The sequence below is a fragment of the Pyrgilauda ruficollis genome, unplaced genomic scaffold (assembly GCF_017590135.1).
Source record: "Pyrgilauda ruficollis isolate IOZ18807 unplaced genomic scaffold, ASM1759013v1 scaffold15, whole genome shotgun sequence".
Lineage (NCBI taxonomy): Eukaryota > Metazoa > Chordata > Aves > Passeriformes > Passeridae > Pyrgilauda > Pyrgilauda ruficollis.
Window position 1 is genome coordinate 13274877 of NW_024513654.1, and position 27915 is coordinate 13302791.

General features: G+C 58.4%; 1 protein-coding gene across 6 annotated transcripts in view; it reads right to left on the bottom strand.

Moving 5' to 3' along the window:
* The window catches only part of KCNIP2 (potassium voltage-gated channel interacting protein 2), a 43900-nt gene that overhangs the window by 11966 nt on the left and 4019 nt on the right, over positions 1-27915 (bottom strand). For 3 of the 6 annotated variants that reach the window (XM_041461485.1, XM_041461484.1, XM_041461480.1), the window contains exon 1: positions 11880-12478. The exons of 2 other annotated variants lie outside the window; for them this stretch is intronic. In XM_041461485.1, the coding sequence (XP_041317419.1) occupies positions 11880-11967 (88 nt within the window). In that variant the 5' untranslated portion in view covers positions 11968-12478. Of the gene's footprint in view, positions 1-7878; positions 8143-11879; positions 12479-27915 lie in introns of those variants that run through there. One more of the 6 variants, XM_041461483.1, reaches the window with a different exon arrangement.

Consider the following 27915-nt stretch of genomic DNA (forward strand, 5'->3'; position numbering starts at 1 on the left):
CGTGCCCCACAGGGTGCTGCCTGGAGGGAGGGCAGCACATCAGGGACAGCCAGGGTGGTGCTCCCCACAGTCCACCCAGCATCAGGCTTTGAGGGCAGCAGGAGAGACTCCAGCCTGGCAGCAGTGGTTATTAGGAAGTGGCTTTCAGCTGTCCATGCATCTCTCACCTAACAGCTGCTTCTGATGTGGCCATCTCCTGTCCCAGCAGTACAACAAGCCCCGGGCACCCATGGGGGAATGAGACATTCTCCTGTATCCCTGGAGTGGAGGGGATGCTGTAGCCAAGCATGGATGGCACATCTGACATCCTGATAACAGCACTCCAGGGACCATGAACTCCATACTCCCTAGAGCCCAGTCCAGGGCACCTCTATTTCCTCCTGTGCCCAGTCCTGCGGTCTAACCCTGCTCCTCACAGGGAAGAGGTGAAGGACATCCCAATGAGCTCCCACAGCACCCTGCAGCCTAACACAACCTTGCGCTAGAGAGTCACAGCCTCTCCCACTGAACTTGAAGGTTTCACCCTCCACCAAGAGAGCAGCACTGTAAAGAAGGGCAGTCCTAATAGGCTCCTTTGCTCTCTACATTTCTTGCTTTTTCTCCAGCCTGTGGTTTTCTCACCTCCCTGTGGCCGAGTGATCTCCTGCCCCTCCGTCTGCTGGCTCAGAGCCCATCCTGGGACAGAGTGGGGGCCCTTTCCCATGTCCAGCCAGATCTCCTTGCTCCCCTCTCCAGGCACATTGGCAACAGTAAGAGCAAATCAGGCCAGAGGGAATTGGGGAGGAAGCAATGTGAAAAGTGATTAACACAAGGCCGGAGGGAGAAGAGATTCAACAAGCTAATTAGGTCTGGCTGAGCAGGACATGTCACCATGCAGCAGCAGAGGCACAGGGTGTACTACAGGTACTGTGGACCTTGGGGAGCTCAGGGCTGCTAGGAGAGCCAACCCTGCCCAGCCCTAGAGGCAGCTGACAAACCTGCTAGCCCATGGAAAGGCAAGGGTTAAATCCAGTGCAGATGGGGGAATGTCTGGTGCAGCCCAGCCCAGGGAACCCCAAACTTCAACCTGGAGTGCCTGCAGCTATCCTAGGCTAGACTTCGATGCTCCAAGATCTACCACCCTGCAGCAAGCTCACCTTGGCCTCTGGGGTCTGTCAAAGCCAGCAGGCTGGATGACACCCTGAGCCCAGGGACCAAAGCACCACACCCCAGAGGGCCAGTCCCCCCTGCAGCCAAGACACAGCACTCCTGCCAAAGAGGTTCCTGGAAAGCAGGAGGAATCAAGGCTTGGCACAGGACTTTGCTCTCGCCAGCACCTTGGGGATGCTCGTTTTCTCCCCTCTCCAGAGGGACCCTCATCCTGAGCCAGCCATGAGGAGGGGTCCATTCTGCTCACTGCCACCACCCTCCTGCCTGGCACCTCTCGGGGTGCCGATGGCACCCAGGCATGCTGCTGCTCCCTCCTGTTTCTTCCCAGGTTCCGGAAGGGTTTGGCACCCTCCCAGCCCTGCTTCTCTCTCCATATCCTGAGCTCTACAGCAGCAGCAGCCCCCAGGGAAGGCAGAGGCCAGCACACTCTATGTTGGGGTCTCTCCAAGACACCCCCAATCCTGCCTGCCCCCCAGCACGTACCCTGAACAGCCAGGGCAGGAACAGCCCTGGGCAGGCACCAATTATCCTGCCGACAGCAATGTGCCACTTCATTTAATATTAATCTGTGGCTGGGCGACGCGGGTGGCTCTCCCGCCTTTTCCCTCCTCCCAGCCGGGACCGATTGCTCTGTGCTGAATTATTGATGCTGCACTTCAAGAGGCAAAATTGATAGCGTTTCTCTCCACCTGCCCCATCCTGAGCGCTTGGCCAAAGCGAGATCTCAGCAGAGGTCTGAGACCCTCCTGCGTGGGTCTGCCAGGAGATCTTCAGGGCTGGGGACAGCCATGATGGCACAGGGCAGAGGTGGGATGACACAACCCATCATTGATTATCCAGCTGGTAAACAACGTCAGTTCCAGCATTGATCACCTTGAAGATCCTGGAGCACAGTGCAGTCACAGGGATGCTCCATTGCTGCTGCCAGACAGTGGCTGTGCCTGTGCCACCAAGGCAGTGGCAAGGTCCCAGGGGGTACAGTGCCAAGCAGACAGGACAAGGGGTTGCAAACAGTCAGCACTTCTGTCTAAGCCCCTTTTCAGGAAAGTGCTAGCTCCAAATGAAGGATGGGGTCCTTGGGGTCTCATCCAGCTGCATTTGGGAAGCCAGCAAGCCTGGAATTCCCCCAGGATCTCATTGCAAGATGCTCCCATTGAACGCTTCCCCCAGACTTAGATGGGATGGCTTGGTCCCCTCTGGAGCTGCTCCATTCCCAGCCCATCACAGTGGTGGCGCAGCACAACCTGAGCAGAGAAACAGCTGCAGGCAGGGGACCAGCAGGGATGGGGCAGGGAGAGCACGGGCCAGCAGCCGGAGCAGGGGAAGCACCGCCAGCAGCATCGATGGCTCCGGAGCAGGTGGCAGAGCCCTGTGTCCATTAGCAGACCCAAGCCATTAGTGTTTGGTTTCAGGCTCTTTGCGGTCTCTGGGCTGTCACTGTTGACAGAGCCATGGCTCGTAAACAACCCCTGGAGGGGACACAGTATTTACCAGCCCCAGACACTGCCTGGGACCTTCCCTGGAGAGCAAAATCCTACCTGCAGCCTCTCAAGTCAAAAAGGGGAAGCAACCAATGCAACAGCACCTCATCTCCATCCCAAACCACTGCCGCTCGCACACAGGACTCCTTGTACAGTGCCCAGGGCTCAGCTTAACCTCAGCCAATTTCTACCCCTTAGGCAACACGTTTTCCTCTCCTGTGGGCACCTTCAGGCAATGGGAGCAATTGCTGGCAATCCAGGGCACCTGGATCCCATTCCCACTCTCACAGCTGGGGCGCATCTCCAGCCAAGCCAGAGGGAACTGCAGCTTCTCAGCATGGGAATGTGGGTGGAGTGGGACAGGAATGCCCCTGTTCCTTCTGGAGGGGTGACAAATGACCGAGACAAGGCTGGACACAGGACACCCCATCTCCAGCATCCTGCTCTGGCCCATGCTAGAGAAAAGTCAATTGCAGATGGACAAGGAGTGTGCCCCAGGAAACAGAGCAGCCACACAAGGCAAGGAGTGGCCCCTGCCTTGTCCTGAGCCCCTCTGCAGGGTTGCTGCAGGTGCTGGAGGCTCTCTGTCTCCATTCTTTCCACCGCACCTGGGAGCTGCAGAACAGCTGCAATCAGTGCAGCTGATTTTGGTCCAAAGCTTCAAGCAGCTACACGGGGAAGCAAAAGCACTGGGAAGGGGGAAAGCAGGGTCTGAGAGAGGCACCCCCAAATCACCATCAGAACTGGGGAGGGGGAACCCACCCTGGGCACAGTCAGCATGCCCTCCCTTGGCACTCACAAGGCAGGATGTCTGACAGGTCAGCTCCTGCCTCAGTTTCACTCCTGGTATGATCCACCTAGGACTGATGCTGCTGGAACACAGGGACTTAGCAAGCAGTTAAATAGTGATGAAAACTTCCACCCATCTTTCCTGTCCTGCGATCAGGTTCACAGGATCAGAGGGAGAGATCCCCCCCCATCTCTCCCCTCCCTCCCTCTCTATCCCCAGGCACAGCCAAGCTGTAGGTGCAGCCTCGGGGTGCTGCCTGCTCCACTGCTTGTGGAGGTGAGCATTCACCACTACACCCACTCCATGTGGGAGCCAGTGCTGGAGAAGCTCAGCAGAGTATCTCAGGGCACCAGTGGACCAGGGAAACTGTCTGTCTCCTCCTCACTCTGTGCACGCCCCAATGCCAGGGGCCAGGCAGGCTGCTGCATCCTTCAGAGAGGTGTGTGCAGGCACGGGCAGGGACTGGGCAGGGCTGAGCTGGGGGAACCCTTCACACAACCATCATCCCGGGAGTTCAGGAAACAACCAGCCAAACAGTCCCGACCTCGCTCCCACCATGAACAAAACGGATCCAGACCCTGCCAAGTGTGTCCCGTGCACAGCACTCAGCACCTCGCACAGCCCATCCGTATCTGGACAGCTCCCTCTGTGTCCCCCACCCTGCCCAGGGGCCACAGGGAGCCCTGGAGAGAGCCAGGAGCAGGGGGCCCAGCATGCACCCGTCCTGCCTGAGCCAGGCTGCTCTGCAGACTGGTGCTGAGTCCAACCCCTCACGTGCAGGGTGAGGTGACCATGGACTCTGGTAACACCGTGCTCCTGTGGAGGTGCTGGAAAACACTCTGGTGCTCACATATATAGTCAGACACAGTCCCAGCTCCAGCATCCCAGCACACATCAAAGTCACCACCATACAGCAGACACCTTGCCAGCCCGGTCCCCTCCCTACATCCCTAGCCGCTGGGACAGGCAGGATACTCTGCTCCTTGCATCCTACACCCCTATAAGCAGCCAACGGACACCAGGACTCTCTCATGGATGCAGCAGCCTTGGAGCATCCTTGAGGGCAGCTCTGGACACCCACCACCTGCCCCTCATGTCCCCGGAGGTGACAGCACCACCCACACCCGTTACCTTCCAAGGACACAGGCTCGAAGAGGCCAAATTGCTCCAGCACCTTGACGAAGAGGACCAAGACCACCAGCACTGCAATCATCTCAAGGCCTTCCAGGTTCATGGTGGGGGTGTCTCATGGCCCCTCACCCCCCACCTCTCCCTACCACAGTCCTTGAGCCCCTCACCCCAGCACCTCAGCTGCCAGACCACGCATCCCCAGGGACCAGGGCCTTGTCCCTGGTGGGGGCTCAGCTGTCACCCCCTACTCAGGGGCACCTGCCATCAGCCATGGGCGAGCGAGGGGTCAGCGCAGGGCTGTGGCAGGAGGCTCAGGGAGCCACGGCTGAGAGCCCAGGCAGGGCAGGGCCGTGCCTGTGAGTAAGAGTGGAGAGAGGCCAAGTGGAGGGAGGCGTGGGGGGTGGCGGGGATGGGGGGGTCGGAGGGGGAAAGAAGGCATGCCCTCCCATTCCAATGACACCACCTCCATCGATTTGCTTAATGCAGTTGCTAAGGAAACGGGCCACAGATATTAAAAGGCACTCGGTTCCCAGGGGGGGACACGGGGAGGAGCAGGACGCTGGGCACTGGCAAAACATCCAGGATGGGGATGACTCAGATTTGTCCTCTGTGCCCCAGACATATGTCTGCCCCATGGGGACCAACCTGGCTAAACACCTCAACATCTCCCTCCTGGAGAGTGTCTGGGGCAACAATTCCATCTGCCCCGCTTCTGAGCGGGCAGATGGGTCCACCTGTTTTGCTGGGAACACCAAGAGAAGATGGGGAGCAGGTCTGGGAGAACAGGCTGGGAGCAGAGGCTGTGATGCAGGATTCCCAAGACACTGCCAGACCCCCAAATGGTGCAGCAATAGCAGGAGAGGAGGAGAAGCAGGGACTAGGGACCCAGCCAAGGTCACTCAGGCACTGGAAACAGAGGGTGAACCTGTGCATCTGTGTGCCTCAAGCACACATCCACACAGCCAACGGGGCTAAATTTAACTCCCCTGCTCTTTTCTAACAGCATTCCAGCCCCTGCCTGGCTGTTTGATCGCAAGCCACAGGGATCACTGGGGATCCAGGTACCTGTGGTCACTGCCTATCACCAGGGCTCAGCACCCCTTGGGGTCTTCCCCATGGCTTCCCCCAGGGATGCCACCGGCACTGCCCATCTCCAGGCGGACAATTCCCATATGGCACATGATGCAAGAGCAGTCCTAACTGCAGCACTAGTGTGGTAAGCAGGGAGCAGGCCTCCCCCCTGCCACTGCTGCCTCCCAGCCCTCCCAGTTCACCCCAGGAGCAAGGCCAGCTGCCACAGGTGGGGTTGCCATACCCAGGCTATGGAGCAGACCCTCGGCAAGAGCTCCCAGAAGGGCTGCCTCACACCAATCTCCCAGGAACTCCCATCTCCAGCCCAGCTGGCTGCAGGTTTGTCCCCTGGCAGGGGATGGGGAGGGCTGGTGTCTCAGTCCAGGTCATGGCATAGCCTGGCTATCTAGTGGCTCCATGCCACTGGCTTGGCATCTCCTCCCCACCTGGGGCACGCTCCCAAGGTTGTTCTAACACCAGCAGGAGATGCCAGAGATGCATCAGAGGCGTCTTGGGGAAAGAGCTGAAAGCCTTCCCCGGGGAAACATTCCCCAGGCTGGAAGTTTTCAGACCTCACATTTCCTTTTCTTGGAAAGAGCTGAGTTTCCAGGCACCGAGCCTGGATTTCATGCATCTGCCTCCCAGTTTTCCCCTTGAGTCAATCCTTCTGGGCTGGGGTGGCACAGACCTGTTGCACACTTGAAGGAAGTTTCCCACTGATGTCAATTGTGTTTTCAAATCCACTTTTCTTGCTGAGCCCCAGTTACAACCCATCTTCTCCTCAAGCCTCCAGCTGCTTCCCGCACCAGTGCCTGTCCCACAGGCCATTAATCTATTTTTGCAATCTAGTTTTGGCCCGACCTAGAGGGAGAGAAGCCCTTCCAGCCTGATCCAGACGGTTTAGGGCAGCCTCTCTGCAAAGGGAACTTGCTGAACCCATGTGAACGGACTGTCATTGGCCCCTCGTGGGATGCTGGGGCTGAAGGCCACAGTGGCAAGTCAGTCACCAAGTGACAGCTTCCCCACCTGCCCTTGTGCCTCCTCTGTGCCAGCCATCCTCCCCAGCAGAGCAGTGATAATTCTACCACTGCCTGCCATGTCAGGATTACACATTTCCATGCTGGAGCCATTAAAAAAACACTCCATTGTTTGCTGCCAGCATGATAGAGAATCCTACCAGGACCAACTCAGGCATCCAGCACTGGTGCCATGTCCCAGTGCCACACTCTGTGCCCAGACTCCCCAGGGTGTCTTGCCCAGAGCATATTCCCTCTAACTGAGGGCAGATCCAGATGGGCTAGGTGTGACAAAGGACCACCCCTTCACCTCACCCAGGTCCCCAGGCATGTTACTTCATCTGGAGCTGCCCCCAGGAGGCAGGAGACATGTGGGACCACATGTGGGATGTCATCAATGGAGCCAGACCCACAGCTGCCTGCAAGGGATGCTCAAGAGCACGCATACCCCACCAGAAGTGTGGGACATGGCTTTTCCCCCCATCCCACTGAGGGGTATCACTCCCAGGGCTGCTCCCTGCAGCCAGTCAGCATTTGGCAATGATGTGGGAAGTGCCTCAAGGCTCTGGCTGAGCTGTGCAGAGAGAAGTCTCACAGATGGATGGAGCAATGCACACCCCGGGCAGGAGAGGCTCTGCACGTCCCCTGACACGTGATGCCAGTTTCACCCCTCCTGCCCTGCTCCTTGCTTTGGGGTCTCACCCTGCAAACCCCTGGCACTCACATCCCACTGCAGTGGGGCTTGAAGAGACCCTTCACTGGGGAAAGAGGGACCCCCACCACATTCCAGAGCTCCCCAACACACCAGCTGAGCACCAAAGATGTGGGTCATGCCCAAAGGGACCCAGAGCCCCAAAACACAGACTGAGGCCCGAGCATGAGCTCTGGGCACCCCACAAGAGGGGGAGGCTCCAGAGAGCCCATCTGCATCCCCATCTCACAGCGAGGGGCAGCAGCACCTGGACACTGGCAGCATGGTGGACCCCGGAGCAGCGCTGGACAGAGCCCTGAGCCACAGCTCAGCCCCAGGCTGCCACCGGCTGCTCTCACACACAGCGGAGCAGGACCACGGCCAGGAGGAACTAATGAAGTGACTGAGGAGATGGAGGTCTCCCAGAGAGGCAGAGAGGGAGCCCCCAAAGCACCTCTCCCACAGCAAGTATCTGGCTCGCCTCACCGCTTGGTTTGTGGAAGCGGCCGGGCCGGGCCAGCCTGTCCCCCCACGTCCCCAGCCCCGTACCTTCAATGCCGCTGATGATTTTGAAGCAGCGGGTGGTGAACCAATAGGAGATGAGGAGGAGGATGGCAATCAGGGAGGCATAGAGCAGGCTGTCGTTGTGCAGAGATGTCCTCTCCATGGCTCCATCCCCTGTGCCCGCTGTGCCCCCACCCAGCCCCGCTGTGCTATCTGGGGCAGCCCTGTCCCGGCAGTCCCCTGCCAGAGGAGCGGCCACCGCGGGCAGGGAGGCGGGGGGCTGCACGGGCAGGAAGGCAGGTAATTGGGAGCGTTGTGTGAGAGCCAGGCTCCCAAACCAATTACCTTAATTGTGCTCAGACAGCACATGGCAAACAGTTAAAAATAACCCTCCTGGCCCGGGGGGAGAGTGGCACCATCAGCCAGGAGAAGGAGGCAGGGGGCAGAGAATAGACGGGGCTCTTTACACATGTGGCTGCATCTCAGTGCCATGGGGCCAGCAAGGCACCACCACAGCCCAAGGGCTGCTCTGAGTTCCCTGATGATCTTGGGATCCTCAGGGCTCAGCTCCTTGCTGCCATACCACCGGTGAAACTGGGAGTCCTGGAAAAGGGGCTCCCTAGGGAACAATGCTGCCAGGATCTCTGCCAATGCCTGTGTCCGTCCTTGCTCCAGACACGAGGCCTTGAAGGAAGGTGTCTGCAGTTCTGCCATCCTGGAGAGTTGGGTCTGGCATCTTGTTCCCTGTGTCCCACAGCAGCACCTCCCCAGAGATGTCTGCGATCAGCATCTGTTTCTCTCAGCCCGCAGTCAGAGCCAACCAGCCTGGTTCCTGCTCCGTGATGCCAGGTGCATTTAGTGCCTCTCTGGGTTTGGGCACACTCACTCACAGATCCCAAACCACACTGGATTAGCTGCACCCATGCCTGAGACACTTCTGGCCCCTGCACGGCGCTTGGCCCCATCTGCTGTCCCATGGGACACGCGGCCGAGGAAGACACCGGACCCAAGTGTTTCATCCCAAACCCTCTTTGCATACAAGATGTCCTATCCCTACCCTGCAGCCACAGCCAGGGGTTGTGGCCACCTAAATGTGTGAGAGTACAGCATTGCCCCAGCTGTGCCCCTTTCAGGGAGCAGAATCCAAGCATGCAGATCCATCCCTCCCCTCCTCCTTCCCTCCCTTCTCTCTCCCCTGAGATCACCGGCTCTGAGGATCCACAGGTGACACAGGACAGGATGGCAAAGTGGCCCTGGCACATGCCCATGGCTCAGTGGGGGAGAGCAGCAGGCCCTGTACCACTGTCCCAGGACCAGGCAGCCCAGGCTGGACTTTGGGCTGTGACACTAACAGCCATAAAGCATCTCCCACCCAGCCAGCCCAGCCCTGACTCTCCAGTGCTGCTGGCAGCACAGCCCTGCCACACTGCTAAATTTAAACACCCCACCAGCCACCTGCCGGGTGGCATATAAATAACCCCTGGAGTGGGGTTTCTTGCCCAAAAAGCAGCTCCATGCACACAGCATGCCACAAGCACACCCAGAGCCATCAGATAGTCAGGTGGCCAGGCCCTGTCTCCATCCTCCCAGCACTACCAGCAGCTGGGGATGGGGAACTGTTCCCCACTGCAGGATGGAGCAGATGGGGACAGAGCAGGGCAATCATCCATTGTCAAGGGACCTGTCTCTTCAGGAGGGCACCATGCACCTTGACTGTGGCCAGGACCTGCCCTCCTTGAGAGCCACCCCTGTGGCTACCCCTGAAGTGCTCTTCCCTCAGTGCAGCAGGGTGTTAGCTCACTACTTCCACAAAATGTGCCACAGGACCTGCTGGGCCACAATGAGGTGATGGTCCCTGGACACAGCTGGACAGCTGCTGCCCAGGTCTCTCAGGTGCTCCTGACCTGCCGGGGGGCCAGCCTGATGGATAGGAATTTCTCCTTTTTTTTGGTTCTCGGGGCCATCATCCATTAGGGAGAGTTAAATTTAGGTTAAAGCTGATCCCTTATTACCTTGCTGCTAATCAGAGCGCGAGCAGATTATTAATAAGCACATTAAAATATTGGTGAAATGCTATTTTTGGGAGGTGAAGTCACAGTTTTAATCTGGTTAATTGATTGAGTCATTTCTCTTTGCCCTCTCTGGCAACCCGTCCTTGGGCAGCTCCCCAGGGCACCCAGCCAGGGGGCCCCTTGCCCCAGGCCCACCTGGTCAAGCACCCAGCGCCTTCTGCAGTGAGCTCCAGGAGACCTCCTTCACCTGGGCAGGAAGGACAGGGGGCCACTGCCCCCCAAAAGGGAATGATGTGGTAGGATAACAACCAGAGAGGGGTCAGCATCTTGGTGACCCAAGGACAGGAGCAGCAGCTGGGGAGGAGGGGAGCTGAGAGGGGAGAAGACTGTGCAATCCCCACATCCCACACCCAACTCTGAGCTGCCCAGCTTTGGGTTTCACCCCACTTTGGCTTGTCTCAGAGCTTGGGAGGACACCAAGAAGACGGTGAGGGTAGTCAGTGCCCCACGCCCAGCCATGCCCTCTGTGCCATCCCAATCTCATGCACACCCAGCAGGGCTGTAGGGAAAGCCCCTGGTCCTGCGCAGCACCACACATGGTCACTCCAGAAACCCAGTCCCAGGGGACACCTGCTACAGTTCCAATGCCACAGCACTTAGCTGTAAAGCCCAGGACAGTGGGAGAAGGACCTGTAGGGTATCCTTGCAGGTGATGGGGTTTGGGAACATCCTGAGGTCCCATTCCCTCTTTGCTCCATCACCTGCAGCTCTGCCCCTCATGCCTGGGCTGGACTCAGCTGACTCATCCTCTGCCCCTCCACTCGAGGCAAGCTGGCTGGTGCCCAATGGAGCCAGCTAGCGGAGATGGACCTGGCACTGCGTGCGGCACACCCAGCCCCCAGAGCCTGGCACGCTGCTGGCCTTGCCAGGGGAACTGTCCCCTGCTTTGACTGGGAGCCTCTGTCCTAGGGCTTGGGTCCCTGTGGGCAGGAAGACAGCATGCCAGCTGGGCACAGCTCACAGGTCAAATATTGCTGCCACATCCCAGCCTCCCGGGCTGGGCCAAGTGCTCCATGCTATTCCTGCATTTCTCTGGCCCCACAGGCTGTGGAGACCCAGGGGTTTCCCCAGGCAAGGAGGGGACAAAACCTGGGAGGGGTTTTCCAGGCAGGCTGAGTCCTGGCAGAAGCAGTGCAAGTCCCAGCCCTGCTCTGAGGCGTGACGCTGCCACATTGGCCTAACAAGGCTTTCCCTGCACTCATGGTGCAGTGCATCCCTTCCCAGCCCTGCTGGGGCCCAGAGGGGCAGCCCGGTGGTTCTCAGCAGGGTAAGGCCATGGGGATGCCAACTTTGTCCCTGCACAGGGACGCAGGAACAGGGGTGGGAGTAGGGCACCCAGATTCCCAGCACACACAGGCCCATGATGACCTCCCCAGGATATGCCCACTGGGTTCAGGAGGTGGTGCTGGGTGCACACCCAGAAGACGAGGTTCTGGGCAGCTGGCAGGGCAGTGCAGGGCTGGCACAGGGGTGAGGGTCCTGCCATGGCAGTGACATCAAACCAGGAGCACACAGCAGGCAGGTTCTGTCCCCAGGACCAAGCATCCCAGGACAAAAGCACCAGTAGATGCAGGCACCAGGGTGTGTCCCTGCCCTGGCTCATGGGGCACACCCAGGGCTTTTTTGTCCAGCTAGATGGAGGGCATGGCTCCAGCCCCAGAGGAGTCAGATTCCTTGACATGTCAGGAAGCATCTGCACTTTATTTGTACAGCAGTTCTTTCATGCTCCACTTTGCATCAGTCCCCTCCCCAAACAAAACACTCCCCTCAGCCCAGGCCCACAAGGGGCCTTCAGGGGCTTTTGTTGCCTCCTGGAACCATCTTCAGCATTGCTCCACACAGAGCTCAGTGCAACCCTTCCACCAGCATTTCCAAGCAGCATTTCTCCCCTCCCCAAATGACCCCACAGAGCTCACCAGACAGACATCCCCTGTCACAGAGCAGAGACCCCGTGTCCCCCAGGACACTACTTACCTTGGGAGAGAGTCCCGGTGACAAACTGGTAGAAGAAGCGGATCACCCGGCCCAGCTGCCTCTTGCAGCGCTGCTGGCAGTGGCTCATGGCTCCAGCTCCCAGCGCTGGGGAGGGACCCAGCCGCACCCCCTCCGGGCCGCCAGACAGCCCCCCAGCTCCTCGGAGCAGCGGGCGATGCCCGGGGCAGGACTGAGCCTTTGTGCCCGGAGCGAGCCTGCGGGCACCGGCGGCCGCTGCAGGCCGGCGGAGCGGGCAGCGCAGCGCCCGGCAGCGCGGCAGCCGCCGGCCCCGCTCCCCGGCGGCGGGCAGCGGGAACTTTTGCGCGGGGATGCTCCGGTGCGGGTGGGCAGTGGGACACAGAGTTCGGCGGCGGTGCCCTCCCGGGGCTCGGGCTCACGAAAGCCGGCCGCTGAACGGGAGCGGGATGTCCGGGTTCGCCCCCCCGGGCCGTGCCCTCCCGCCGGCCCCCTCCGCGCCGCAAAGTTGCGGGGAGCGGCGGGGAGCGGCGTCAGGGTGATGCGGGGTGCCGGGGAGCCCAGCGGTGCCAGCCAGCCCTCCGGCAGAGGCGGATGGACGCCTCCCTGGCTGGCAGAGCCTCGGGTTGCCCCTGGCTCCTGATCCGCCCCTTGGCACCAGCTCGACCCGGCACTTCACGCCCCGGCTGGCCGGGAACCAGAGGCAGGTTGGTATGGCAACCCGCAGACTCCACAGGTCCCGCTGACCAATGAGGCACCGCTGCATCCCAGGGCCGCCTCTCTCCAAGAGCAGGCAAGGATGCTCCTTCCGGAGAGAAGCCGGCGCCGAGAGCATCCTGCAGCCTTGAGCAGGAGACATCCACTCCCACAATCAAGTGCTGTGAGCATCCTGCATCCCTGGGCATCAGTCCTTCATCACTGCAAGTGTCCTGCATCTCCAAGCATCCACTTCTGCTGGCTCCACACAGGGGAGGAGACAAGGATGGATGCAAGGATAGGAGGAAGAGGAGTCAGATTCTGAGACCACCCAGGCTAAGCGCCGTTCACTCCAAAGCTCAGCCTGGCAGCAAGTTGCTAACTTGCACAGTACGTCAGAGCCAGAAGACAGACTGGAGTGTGGTGGCAGTGGGATTTCCCTGCTCCCGGGGCCAGCCTGAGACGGTCTGTGCAGACTCAAGACAACATACTTTCCCCTAGGACCATTTCCCCAGCTGTATTCCATCTCTACAGTGCATTCACACCCCACAGCAGCAGGATTCTATCCGTTCTGAATCCATCCAGACTCTATAATCTCATAAATTTCATCTCTTATTAATAGGGAAGGAAGCGAACAAAAAGGGACCTGATGGAAATTACAGCTTCTGTTCCCTCAGGGATGGAAAAGAGGGTGGAGCCATGATACAGCCAGGAACAGCCAGACTGTCCAGTACCTACAAGCACCTCAAGGAGGAGTCCAAAGGGAAGGGGCAAGAGCAGCACCACCTCCCACCAACCCAGTACTGGGGTTGGCATAGGGGAACCTCACCTCCTGCTCCCCAAAAGAAAGGCCATCCCTTCCAAACCAAGAACCCTCTGTGTGCCTCCCTCTCTTATACAGACTATGGCCCTGCAAAAAGGGGCCAGCTGCCCAACAGTGTCCCCACACCACAGCATGACAGCGTCCCGGGGGAGGGGATGCTGCACTGGCCACTGCATAGCTGAGCCAGGTTTGGAGAGATCCTAAACAAGGCACAACATACAGCACAGCAGGGACATGCAATCCTTTAGTAATACATCCACAAAGCCCCAGGCCAGGGAAGGGCTGCAAGGGACATCAACCTCACAAGAGGAAGGGCCCAGTCCAGGCCAGCTGAGGCAGACTGGGCAGCTCAGCACACAGAGACACAGATGTAGAGACAATCTGTGAATGCAGCACCTTGACAGAATCTACCCCTGTGGACCACTTGCCCCCAGCTGAAAGTTCAGAGACTGGGGAGCCAGCAGTGCCCAGTCCAGTCCTGACACCTTCCAGGAACAGGCGTGGGGTTTAAAACCCTCATCCAGGTCTACAGCACCCAGGAGCTCTGCTCCCGGCTTAACCCCACAACACAAACACATTGGGACAGTTTCTTGCAGTGATCACGTCCCATGAGCTGTGTGATACAAGGCCAGATCCTGCAAATGCACAGCGTCCCCACTGCTACGGGGACCAGCCAGCACAAACCAGACCAAGGCAGCTGCAGCATCCCAAAGGGCCGCGGGATACAGGACAGGCGACAGAACAGCCACAGGAGGGTGCCAGAGCCCACAGTACGTGGCAGCTTACAAAGTTTGCAGATCCATCCCAAGCCCCACCATCCAGCTCCTCGGCAGCCAGTTTCCACCTGACATGGAAAGTTGCTCCATCCCAGCATGTCCCGGGTGGGTGACACATGCACATGCCATCCTGTTCACTCTGGTCGTGATGGTCATGCTGGACAGGGGATCTCCTGTCCCTTCCAGATCAGCAGATGTTGGCCACCCTGGTCACTGACTCTGCTCCTCCCTGGAAAGCCGAGTAGGAATTCAGCACAAATCAAAAGCAAGCCACAAGGCAGGGCTGTTGAGCCCACCCTTACACAACTTTTCTTGCTAAAAACCCCACCTGGGTCACATCCACCCACGGGTGCCACTGCAGGGTGCATTCTGCCAGCCTCCTGCCCCACAACCCAGCCTGTGGTTCTCCCACACCTGCTCCCTGCTTAAGAAGGCCAGTGGTTCCCCCGCCCCTGCCCCAACTGCAGCCCCAGGTGAGCTCCATTCCCCACAGTGCCTCACTGTGGGGCAAAGGACATCATCTCCCAAAAAGACAGAGTCAGCCTGTGTCCCCAGAGCATCTGCTGGGCCCCCAAAGGGGATGTGCTGCTACTGGAGCTGCAGCAATGGGAGGGAGGAAGACTATGGCTCCAGGCTCTGGCTCCAGCTCCAGCACATGCTCCCCCCATGTGCTTTGACCCTGGCAAAGAGAGATACTGCCCGCACCTCCCAATGCCGAGCCTGCACTGGGGACCAGCCTGGCTTAGGGGATAAAGGGCAAATTCAGAGAGAATGAAGACCAACACCGTCCTGCACTTCCCTGCCCCAGTCCTATGCCTGCTGACTTGCTGGGACACCTCCAGCTTGGAAGCACAGGAGCCAGGACGGGCAGTACAGGCCATGCGATGCACCTGTGATGTCATGCGTGGTGACACGGACTGCCCACACTCCCTGCCCCTCGCTCCCTGCCCCTCTCTCCATGCCCCTCTCTCCAAGCCCCTCGCTCCGTGCGGCCGCGGTGCCGCCGCCTGTCGCTGAGAGGAGCCCCGGTACAGCGCAGCGGAGCGGCGGGAGGTGAGCCGGGGACACGGCTCGTTCAGACGGCTGTGGCAGCTGATGGCACACGGGGGACAGGAGAGGACACGTGTTGTTGTGTCGGAGCGTGGCCCTGCACGCGTGTGAGAGGATGCACGGGAACCGTAAAGGCCACGCGGCCACGGCGGGCATGCGGCCACCGCGGTCCGCTGGCAGTCCCCCGGAGGCTGAAGAGACAGTGGCAACACCGCCGAGGAGGGGGACACGACACATCTGCCCACACCAAAGCCATTGCTTCCTTTCCTACCCGGGCCCTCTCCTCCCGAGATGGCTTCCTGGCAGATGCATCCTTCCTAAGCCACCGATTATTGGGCTGGTACCTGGCGAGGGAGTGCAGGGAGCTGCCGGGGGAATTCACGCTGGTTCCTGGCCATGAAATATTCATTAGCACAGCCGCCAAGAGAAGGGAGGAAATAAAAGATAAACATAAGGGGATGGGGGAGAAGACATAATGCTTGCAGGCAGCTCAGCATGGCACTGACAAGCCCATGGAGTGGCTGAATCAAGGTCTTTATACCAGGCATAACACCAGCATGTGGGTCCCCTGGTGTCCATGCAAAGCCTGATTCACTGCAATGGATGTCGTGGGCACATAAACACCCTTAGAAAATGCAGCCAGGAAAGAGCAGTGCTTGCAGGCACATCCAGCATGGGTCGGGATGTGCCTACCATCCAGCATGTCGTAGGATGCCCTGCGACAGGCACATCACCAAGGGGCACCATGCTGGGTTGGTGGTCAGAGACTGTTTGTGCCTGTGCCAGCCCTGGATGGTGCCTGGGCTTCAAAGGATTTCAGTTTGGGCTACACTCCTCAGGGATAACACCAGAGAAGGGCCCCAGCCCAGGGCCACCTTGCCAGGGCATCTGTGAGCTCTCTGGAGTCATCCTGTGGTTGGCAGAAAGCAGATGCCAACATTTCTCTCAGGGAGGAAGGGCTGTCAGGATGGGAGGCACATTTCCAGTAATGAGGAAGGGCAATCAGGGCGGGAAGGAGGAAAATTTCCATTACCAAGGAAGGATAATCAGGGTTGGAAGGATGCAGGACATCCTTTGACCTTGTGCCAAGCCTCAGCCCACCTCTCAGGTCCACAGCAGCCGAGCAAATGCTCTGTTCTCTTTCTAAATAATTCAAACTCACTTTTTTTTTTTTTCGGCTGGAGGGCATACACATTCCAGCAATGCCAGACCCACAGATGCTTCGCAGGGACAGAGCAGGTCCTGACTGGAGGGAGAACTCAGCAAGACTCACCCCAGAGCCAGGACACGATGGGGGAGAAGGAGGTGGACATCCCAGTAGCAGGGATCACTTCAGGAGCCGTGAGATTCTGGCTCCAGATACACCACATCGGGGTGGGTGGCTCCGTGGGATCCCAACACCTCTGCCACCAGCAGAGGAAGGCTCAGCCCAGCCAGCCCTGCGTGCTGCTGCTCTGATCCTGCCTCCTCCCAGCCCGGGGAAACCGCAGCCTCCGGGTCTGGGGGAAGTGCTGAAAACGTGATGCCAGAGAAAATAAATAAAGCGGCTAATGAGGTAATTTGCATAGCTATTAGCAGTCAGGATTTGCAGCGGGTCTGACATGGGATGTGCTGTCACAGCGAAGCGCAGCCCGAGGGCTCTGCTGCGCTTGCAGAGGGAAACACACAAAACGCACCGACCGCAGGCAGCGCCACCCCACCGCCGGGGAGGAGAGGGGGGCAGCAGCAAATCCAGCAAGGAGGTGGAGGAAGGCTCGGAGCAGGGCACACGGCCTGGGAGGAGCTGTGTGCTCTAACCGTGAGCCCCTCCTGCCTTTGGCCGCACAGCCCGCGGCTTGGCCCTGCCACGTGCAGATCGTGGGCCAGCACACAGCTCCTACCTTGCCAAGGCTCAGAGAGCATCCATGAAAGGACGAGCTTGCAAAGGCCAAGGAAAAGCTGCCAGCAGCCCAGGCTTCCTCGCAGGGCAGCCTTACATTGTCACAGCCAGCTGGCTCTGTGTGCTTTCCCATCCAGAGCTGGCCACAGCTCCCTGCACCCCTTACATCTGCTTGCTCCCTTGTGAACCCAGCCTAAAACACATCCCAGGACAAGCACAAACCCTTTTCCACCCCAATCTTTGCTGCCAGCAAACCCACCTCATTCTGACTGCCAGCAGAAGGTGCAATTTTTGGGATGTAGGACTGTGCATGAAGTGTAAGTCCATCAATAGCTCTGCATCATAACTGCACCCATCCCTAGCTGTTCGGGTCAGGCATCATTGAACCACAGCAGGCAGGAGGGCAGTGGCCATCCTGGCACATTCAGGAATGCAGGGGCACATACCTGCAACCTGTGACACCGCTGGAACCCCAACCTGCTGTGCCCAGTAAATTGTGATAGAGAGGAATGGCACGCAGGGCCACTCTCCCCAGGGCTGCCAGGGCACGTCTGGCTTTGATCACAAACGTGCAGTGACAGCTCAGCTCATTCTCAGCTGGTGGATCTTGCTAAAAAATGCATGTGACGTGATCTGTCTGCTCAGGAAGGCGCTGTCAGGGAAAGAACCCAGCCCAACGCTGTGCTCTGGTCCTGCAGCACACACCTGCCAGCAGCTGGCAGGCAGCAGGTGACGGGGCAGCAGCCTGGCTCTGGCACCACGCTAGGGACCAGCACATGCCAAAGCATCCCTGCAATGCAGGGAAGGGATGGGGCACCCACACTCTCTGATGGCAGAGACAAGAAGAGACACCCAATGGATGGGTGGTTGGACAGACAAACAGGCACAAACTCCACCACCAGCTTGGGTGGTGCGTGTCAGGCCAAGATGAAAGTCAGAGCCCGACAGTCCACCCTGGTGTGTCCATCACCCCCCAGAACCCTCGTGGTGGCCCTCAGACATCCAGATTACACTGAGACACTGAATGCTCCCAAGCTGAATCTTTTTTCGTCAGTTCTGCTAAATATTTTAGGTATTTACACAGAAAAGCTCTCTGTGCTCGGCGGCATGTCGGCCCCCTTGGCATCACAGAGGCGGCCACAGACACGCCCCCGCCTGCCAGGGTATGAATAATTCATTGACCCCATGAACAGGACAGAAGCGGCGGTAGGAGAGGACAAAGTTGCGGGAAAGGCTTCATCATCCCCCGCCCCAGCTCCTGGGGTGCACCCCGAGCATCTGCATGTCCTGCAATAGGAGGGCAGAGAACTGCACCAGAGCTGCAGGGAAACAAGCACAGGGAAGGGAGGAGCTGACCCCAGCCCTGGTTACAGGGCTGACACATCGAGACAGCAGCTGTAAGCAAGTAGAACCATAACCTCCCTGGACCATCTGGGGGCATTTTAGAGCTCGTTGTGTCCGAAAAGCACAGCAGTGTTGGGAGCACCAGGGTACATCAGGCAGTGAGGCAGAACTCCACCCAGCAGCTCCAAAGAGCGTAGCCTTCACAAGTGTGCACTTTGCTGTACGGGGGTGCACAGCTCACACTGGGGCACAACACAGACACAGCATCTCCTTATCCCAAACCAGCATCTTTCTGCCCCTCAGATGCCCACCTTGCTCCATGGCACCCTATGAAAATCAGCAGGGATTTCTAGCTCCAGTCCCATTCCAGCACCCATTCCAATCATCACCAGGGTCTCCTGAATTGAGAAGCTGAGAAAAATCTCAGCCTGCTCCCAATCTGCTCCAGGAGAGGACATGGCCCTAAGCGTCTCTCCAGCCTTGCCACCCTCACCACCCCACATCAAGCCACAGTGATGGTGGCGAATTAACGAGCTCTGTGCAATCACAAATAGGTTGGGCTCCAGCAAATTGAAGGTGGCACTGGGCTCATTTCCTCGCAATCAGTGCTCACTTGGCCACCAACAGATCTGTCTCGGCAGGGTGACAGGAGGAAGCACAGTGGGAAGAGGCTGGGACACGACCTCGGCTCCCACGTGTTCAGGCAGCTCAGGGCTGCCTGTGGGCCGGGGAGCGGGACACCCTCTGTCACCCAGGCGGCTGCTGCGCGCTGAGTGACACGGTGTTAGCAGCACCGCTCAGCCAGGGCTCCGGCACACGCCGCCTGCACAGCTGGGAGAGGGAGATAAGATGCCCAGAGGGGAAACATGCTTCAAATGGCAGGAATCTCCCCCAAAATGGACTTGGCTTGAAGGCACCGAGAGTGTTTGCTGCTATTAATAACTCCAGAGCTGTAACGAGGCGCGTGCCCTCGGCTCAGGGAGACACAGCAACGAGGCGAGCAGGGAGAGCAAAGTGGTGCTGGAGATGGGGCTGAGGTCCTGACCCATGGACCTGGGGGCTCAGGGCAAGGCAGACACACAAGATCAGTGCTGCCCTTCCAACAGCCCACAGCACACCTTCGCCCATCTGCAGCCTCAAGGCAAGGCACAGCCCATCCCCAAGGCTGGGCTAATGGCCCCCCATGCCAGCACTGACCCTCTCTCCACTTGTATCCTGAGTGACGGCTCAGCCTCCCACCGTGCTGCTCTCTGCCCCATGGGGCAGCAGGGCCACCCACTCAGCATCTCCAGGGCACCCTCTCAGCTGACTGCCAACCAGGGGGGGCCCTAAAGACTGCCTTTTTAAACTGACATTTTGGGGACAGGAAAGCTATTTTCAGTTGTTTCAGAGACAGTGTTTCCATTGCAGTTTGTCTGCCTCCACTGGAGGGAGGGAGGCTCTCCCTGGAGGTGCCATGGCCAGCAGCTTTGTGTTGGGCTGTGGTGCCCAGCACCAGCTCTGCACCACTGAGTCATCCTCATCCCTCCTCTGCCTGCCAGTGCCTGGACCCACTGTGCTTGGGAGCACATGGGAGGATATCCCTGGGTGCCCACTTGGGCAGGAGGGTCAGGAGCATCCCATGTGGGAGAGGGGCTGGAGGGAGGCACGGGGCAGAGCCCGGGGGCCTTGCTCCTGACTAAGACTTCACAGCATCAGCAGGTTTTCTTCTACACACCTTAATGAGACAACCCCAAAAATTAGCACACAGACATGAACAGCCCCCCCCCCCTCCTCCTCCCTGGAGCCCCCAGGCACTCTTGATAGGAATAAATGTGCCTGGCAATTATGGAGGGGAGTAAAATCTTCCAGTGCAAGACCTGCTGAGAGATTCAGAAATAAATATGTTAATAATCAAATATCCATCCTGTGTCTGAGCTCACGGGAGGACTTTCAAGTCTAATTAGTGGAAGATTTGTACCATTGCTGCCAGGGCTCGAGGGACAATTTGCCGTGGTTCCCACGAAGTGAGAGGTTCTGCTATAATTAGCCAGTCTGCAAGGATTACCTCCAAACCTCCCCCGCATTCCGGGCTGGGGGCAGGCGGGACCCAGGTAAGCCAAGATGAGAGATGGCCCCGGGCTTTGATCTGTGCAAATCGAGTCTGGAGCTGCAAATCCAGGGCAGGCAGGAGGACAGGCTGTGAGGATGGGCAGCACACCAGGAGGAGAGCTACCCTGAACCTGCAGGTCATGCCATGCTTCCACATCTGTACACGACCCCTGCATCATCACACAACTCATCTCCCCACAACATCCTGCCACGAAGACCTAGAGTGCCTCTAAAACTGCTTAATCTCCAGACTGATCGTTTCCCAGCCAGGACCCCAAGAGCCAGGGCTGTTCAAGTGGGGGGTATTTCCCAGTCTACCCCAGTCAGACAGGTGTACATCTCCTCCCTGATCCATCACAGCAGAATGAGCAGTCCCCAGGGGAGTACTGCTACCACCCCAGCCCACGTGTTTTTAAACAGGGCCATATCCTGCTCCTGACGATGTCACAACAGACTCCATTTCCACTGCTACAACAGCTTGTGGGGTGGCTGTGATGGGGAGAAAGGAGCACCCAGAGCAGAAAGGCACAGGGGCAGTACCTGGAGGTGCACCACTGACAGTGCCCAAACTGGAACCAGCCTCCAGGGGAAGGTGCAAAGGCAGAGAGACAGCAGAGGGACGAGGAAGGGATGGAGACTGAGCAGAGGGAGCCACGTCTGCATTGAGGACCAACAGCACAACCGAGGATGCTCTGCTGAGCAGGGAGTGGGACCCATGTGTCTGGTCTCACAGGGGGATAGCCTGGCAGATACTCTGCCAGAGGTCACTGCCCTGGCAGCAGCTGCCAGGGACACTCATTAGCACCAGCTAATTGCAGGCAGAGGTGCCTGGCCTGGCAGCAGGCACCCTGCCCACACACTCTTCCCAGCCTGGTAGTGGGCAAGGCTCCAAACTGAGGGGAGAATTATAGACAGGGTGTCAGTGGTCACATCCAGGGCACTTCCTCAAGGCTGGCCTGGAAACGTGTGTGCTAGAGACCCTGTGCCCATGAACAACAAAGTCAGCACCTCATCCCTCCCAAGGGCATGCAGGTACCCCATGTTCAGCTGTGTTGCCCAGGCCAGGGCATAGCCAGCCCCATCCAGCTCCTCTGCCAGCCCCGGGAGACCTCCTCAGTGCCACGGGGTTGTTCATCCTAGCAAACAAGGGGTTGCCAGCCCCTCACTTCCCCACAGCTATTTAATTAAGCAATGATAAAAGAGAAGTTGTATTATCCAGAGAGTGACAGCAGGTTGTCATTACAGCAGGGCAGGCTGAGAAAACAAACAGTGCCGAGGGAGGCACAGGATGGTGTGGGGCTGGGGGGACACCACGATCCCTTGGGACACACATCCCTGTCCCGGCACTGTGGTCCAGGGCAGAGGTGGGACTCTGGAGTCTGTGAGGGATGGAGGAGGGGTAAAGGCTCCTTTGCCTCCACGGGTGTGGTCCCAAAAGAGCCTCTCCCTCCAGCTTACCCTGCAGTGGGGTGGCCCCGATCCCAGCCCCTCCTGGGGGATGCTGGGGTTTGACCAGTCTCAAGGCACAGCAGGTTTTCAGTGAGTCACTTGGAAATATTAAATACCATCTCCTTCTTCCCCTTTCTGCTTCAGGGCAGCCCCCTGCACTGAGGGGCTTGCTGCCCAGCTGAGCCAAGGGCACTAAGTCCCAGCTGGGACATGGCACCCCAAAGGGGCTCTGCCTGTTCCTTTCCCCCTAATCCCCCTAGCCAGGCACGATGCCCTCCTGCTGGGTTACTCCAGGCTTGGGTTTGAACTCGTGCCTGGTGTCTCACAAAAGCACAGACAGGTGGAACACACGGCACAGCCACACTGCAAACAAGCAGCTCACAGCCCTGTCCCCACCCAGCCACCAGCAGCTCTCCCTGAGGAGGGGAAAAGCTTCACTCCTATGTTCCCTGTTGGAGGGTGCCATGGGTGCCATCACAGTGGCAGCTGGGACACATCAGGATGGCTCAGTCTTGAGGAGTGCACGGCATTTCCTGCCCATCCTGCACCATCAGACCCTGTGCAGCCCCCAGCCCAGCCACGTCCTTTCCCTCTGTTAAATCCTCCTGCCCTCAGCCCAATCCTCTTACTCTCTCCCTCTCCCATTACAGCATCTTTAAATTAATGCCTGGCCAAGCGTGGGATAGAAGGAAATTAACCCTGGGGAGGGGGAGCAGTCTCCACAATGCCTCATCACCTAAAGCACTGTTCCCTCCCTTCTCCCACTCGAAATGCAGGGGGGACACCGGATCTAGCACAATCACAGCGAGCATCACTCGAGCACAGGCTCTCAGCCCCCACACCCCTTTGCTGGTGGGGTGGCAAGAGTCCCCTCTGGGCAGCCCTCTGCTTGGGAGGCCGCAAGGTTCCCAGGAGAGACTGCCAGCTGTGCTTGGGTTTATACCAAAAACAGCTAGCTGGGAACTCACTGGGAGCAGTTCCAGAGCTGCCTGCACCCTTGCTGGGACACTTTGGGGTCCCCAGCTCTGGAGCAAGAAGTCAGGAGGGATTTAGATGCTGCTGGGAAGCACTTGTGGCACCCACAGCACAGTGGGGAGCTCAGAGGAGCCAGAGTGAGTAGGAGGCAGGGATGCGGCCAGAACAAAGAGTGCCACAATACACACCCTGATCAATGCGGGGGACACTTCTTGCCTGTGCCACTGCGGGGGAGTTGGGACACGTCCCTTTCGGAGGATCTGTGTGAGGGTGAGCAGACACCAAGGCCACGACAAACAGGCTGGGATTCAGGCAAGACTTGAGGCTTTTGGAAAAATGCCTCAGGGATCCGACCCCATTGCTGCCAGCATGGTGCAGCTGTGGGACCAGTAGGATCCCATCAAGCTGCCCTCTCCCAGGGCAGTGGTGGCCAGGGCCAGGAATTGCTTGCCAGAGCAGCGCTCCCGCTGATCCTCTCCGTTATGCAACAAATTATTCCACTCGCATTAATGACTTTGCGGCAAAGGGGGAAATGACATGAATGATTCCTGGTGCCTGGGAGTGACTCACTTTGCACGATAGAGGGGAAGCCAGCAGGGAGGGCGGGCTCCAGGGGAAATTTGTTTGGGTCAGCATGATCAGCAGAGGGCTGGGGTTGGGCTCAGAAGATCAACTGCTAGGAGCAGAGTGAAGGGGAAAGAAAGAGGTACTTAGGGGCAGATCCCACCACTCAGGAGAGGGCTGAGATGTCTCCAGGAAATGCTGGGATCAGCCATAACCACAGCATATTATAATATCTGTTACTGTGCTGCCCAAGCCCCACACCCCTTTTCCACCTCTGCTGCGACCCCAGAACCTGGCACCAGCAGCTGTCCCTCCCTGCTCCAGGGTCAGACAAGACCTCAGCCAGGTGCAACCAGGGCTGGGGGTGCTGTACCCCGTCACTGAACCACCCAAATCCAGCATGGCCCCAGGAGTCTAGCAGGATGGGCAGCTGCCTCCCATGGCCCTTGAGGCAGCAGGGGATAGGCGGGACAGCAAAAGGGACATGTCACATGGGCTGCAGTACAGAGCCTGGCATCTGACCCAGTCCCTTCTCCCTCACCTCTGGAGACTTCCATAATCACACCATTAACAATTAATGCATATTCCCTTCTGGAATAAATCAGAACCTGTCAAGGGCCAGTGCTGCCAGCCACCTCCTGGGGACACCAGAGACACATGGAGACACACCAGAGACTTCAACAACCCACTGCCCAGCAGCCCCAGGGAGGCCTTGGCAGCAACAGAGGGCCAGGTGGATTATTGCCTTTAAACCCATTCAGGGGCTTTCTGTAAGCAATGCAATTTTTAAAAATTCAATCTAGGAAGAAGTGATTAACCAAAGGGGCCAGGAGCAATGGCTTGCCTGTCTAATCTCATTAGTGAGCAGGCCAGTTCCCATCTCACCCCACCACTGCATGGGCTGCAGTAACTGGTGAAAGCACACGGATGGCTCTTCCGTGGCTCCTGATCAGGCTTCTGATGGATGTGTGTTTTCTGGTTCCTCCCTGCATCCCACAGCGCTACACCTTCCCCATCTGGGTGAAGGAAACCCCTCTTCCCTGTGACTCTCATCCCGGCCAACCATCACCAATCCCTAAAAAGCACTTTATGGCGTCCAGATGTGTGGTTGGTAACAGGACAAGGACAGGGAAGGGATTTGGTGCATCTCTGCTCTGCTGCTGGGGTCAGTGCCTGAAGCCAGGAGCAGGGTCCCGCTTTCTGCCCCACAGGCTCAGTGACAGGTCATGCCAGTCTCTCATGGTAGCACCTTGCCAAGAAGCCTGCCTCTGCTTCAGACTGTCGAGCCACTTCCCAGCAGGAATGTCACTGCCGTGGGATGTGTCTCATGGGGACAACAGGACAGACCAGGGTGTCCAATCCCATCCAGTTCTCAAGTCTCTGCAGGGCAGAGCTAAGGCAGCAGATTTGTGCCACCACCCAGCCTGCTGAGTTAGTCACTCCACCATTGTCCCTGACCTGCTCCCTAGAGAGGGAGCACAGGTGAAGCTGTCCATCTCCACTGCCAGCGCCTCGGGGCTCTGAGTATTCCCTGCCTACCTACAGGCACTGCTGCTGCTGCAGCACGGTCCCTGACACACCTCTCTGGGAGCAGCCAGACCCCACACCTCCTTCCATCAGGACAAAGCCATCTGTCCGTTCAGGTACAGCCCAGGGCTCCCTAAGCAGAGCGGGTTTGTCTGCATGCAGAGGTGTGCAGTGCCCCCGCCTGCACAGGGCACAGCCCCTCAAACACGCACTGCGGATGAAGCTGGTGCAGGAATCGGGTGATCACACACGCTCAGAGTGGGGCTCCTGCTCCTGTGTCCTGCAGACCTCTCAAGGCCTCCCATGTCCCCAGGTGGAGTGAGCAGGAGCAGCATGGATGGGACATTGACCTCCTTGCCCAGAGTCCCCAGCAGCAATGCCACACCAACCTGGGGCTGGGAGACATGCCAGCTCCCTAAACAGAAGGGATCTCCAACCCACAGGTTGAAAAGAGGAGTGCTTCCTGCCAAAATGGGGCTGGAGTCATCTGGAACCTGATGGAGCTGAGCCTTTGGGGCTGGAGAGGCGTGCAAGGCATGGACACAGAAGGGCATGTCAATGGCAGTGAGTGCCTTCCCGGCCCAGCAGCGTCCGTAGGTGACTTGCCCTGTCTGGACCACAGAGGAAACATTCAAGGTTCAGAGCCAGCAAAGGTGGCAGCCCTCCACATCCCCCATCTCTGTCATCTCCTGTGGAAGGCAGCAGTATCCTGTCCCCAGCTCCCTCCTGCAGGGCTCTGTCTCCAAACAAGCTAATTACTCTTACTGCTCCCCAGGGGCTGCACCACCCCTTTTCATTTGAAGAGGATGACAAGTTTACTTAAAAGCCAGAAGCAGCCGGAGCCACAGCAGCTCGGGGACAGGAGGACCCAGTAAGAGCCTCCCACCCAGCAGAGCCCGGCTGCCACAGAACATTTGCAAAGCCCTCAAGGGGAAGTATCACTGGGACCAGGGTCACTCGTCCCCCTATCCTGCCACTCACCCCCATGGCATGGCATGCACCCAGCCCCAGCTGCCAGCAGAGCACTCTGGCATGGACAGTGGGTAGAAGATGACCCCTGCACCCATCTGCAGACCCTGCCCCGTGGAAAGGGGCTCCTCTGCCCCTCTGCTCCCACAGAAGCCGCTTGCAACAACCCCAGCAGTTCACTTGCTCAGCAAGAATCACCCTCAGAGTTCTACAGTGTTAGTGAAGAGCTGTGATTCCCCACCTCAAGCCAGAGCCCCTCTCCATGACACCAGACCACCCAGCTCAGCCCCCCGGCGAGGGACGACAGGGAGATTCATTTCACTAAAGGCTCATTTATCTGCGGCGTGATTAGAGAGCAGGGCTGGGATCCGGCAGCAGGAGAGAGATTTGCCAGCAGATGGATTTATCATCTCCCAAGCACAGCAATTTGGCTTAAACAAAACCAAACCACTTCCCCTAATGAAAACATCACTAATGAGGAGTGAGGCGGAGGCAGCTCCATGAATGGGGTCTCTCCTGTCCTTCAGGGCTGGAGCAACCCACTGACATCCAGGCTGTTCAATGCGTGAAGCTCAGGTCCAGCTGGGACATACGGACCCAATACAGCTGGGAGAAACCAGGGTTTGCTCCAGGGACCAAACCTCTTCATGTCCTGGCTCCCAAAGCTCTGAGGGCTACTGGTTCCAGCACAACACACAGTATGAGAACAGCACCACCGAGTCGAGACACATTTTCCAGTTATAACACGGCCAACAGTGAGGAAAAACTCTATGCCCAGACACAGACCTGGTGAAAGAGCCTGTGCATGGCCACCCTGTGCAGCAGGAGCAGTATCCCTTGGCCGAAGTTTCGACAATCCATGAATTATGCATCAGCATCTGTAGAGATCAGCTGTTTAACCAGCCCAACCAAATCCACCAACTTCCTGTCAATTAATCCTGTGTCACCAATTCCCCATGGACTCCAACCTGCCTTTGCTTGCAGGGATGCAGCAGCAGCTGCCAAAACCTCAGCTGCAGCCTTTCCACCGGCAAAATCCAACCTGTCCGTGAGCAGTGGTACCCGGCAGCATCATTCACGCGCTCCTTGCCCTGTGTGTGGCTGGGAGCAGCATCCCTTCCATCAGGGACCCTCAGGATCTCAGCAATGCCACAACACCCCATGAGAGAGAAGTCATCAGCATCAGAGGACTGCAGACAAGCCAGGACAGCAAACAGGGAAGAGGAAGAGGTACAGATGCCAGAAGGAGGGAGACAGCAGACAGAGATGAGGCAGAGTCAGGCAACAGTCCCACCACCCCAGGAAGGTGCAGCAGCCATCGAGGGCAAGGCGCTTTGGCACAGAGATGACCCGTGGGAGCCCCTAACCCTGGCATATGAGGGGGAGACCCTTCCCTACAGCACCCCACCCTGACAGAGGACCTCCTGGGAGCTCGGGGACCTGGCTCGAGGGTCAGTGTGGCTTCCAGCCCAGCCTCACTGCCAGGCTGCAGGAGCAGAAGTGGCAAGCAGAGGGAGGTCGCATGGGGCAGCAGCAGGAAGGGAGGCAGGTTAGCAGGGGAGCAGGCAGATGGGCAACACACAGTTTCCATGGGTCAGACACCCAGGGGAAGGACACTGGTGGGTGTCACCCCTCCAGGGGGCTGCTGTTAGGAGGAGGGGACAACCCATGCAGTGACCAGAGGGATGCAGGTAGCTGGCCCTGCCAGACCCATCAGGACAGGGCTGTGCAGAGCCGTTCTTGAGAAAGCAACTGGGCAAGAGAAGGACCTTTATTCTGGACGTGGGTGAGCTGGTTTTGGGCACAGTCTCCACCCCAGTCCCCCTCCTCAGGATCCATCCAGCACCCAGGCACAGCACACAACCTGCCATGCACACTTGCAGCTGGGCTCCTGGCCAGCCCCTGCCTGCTCATGCC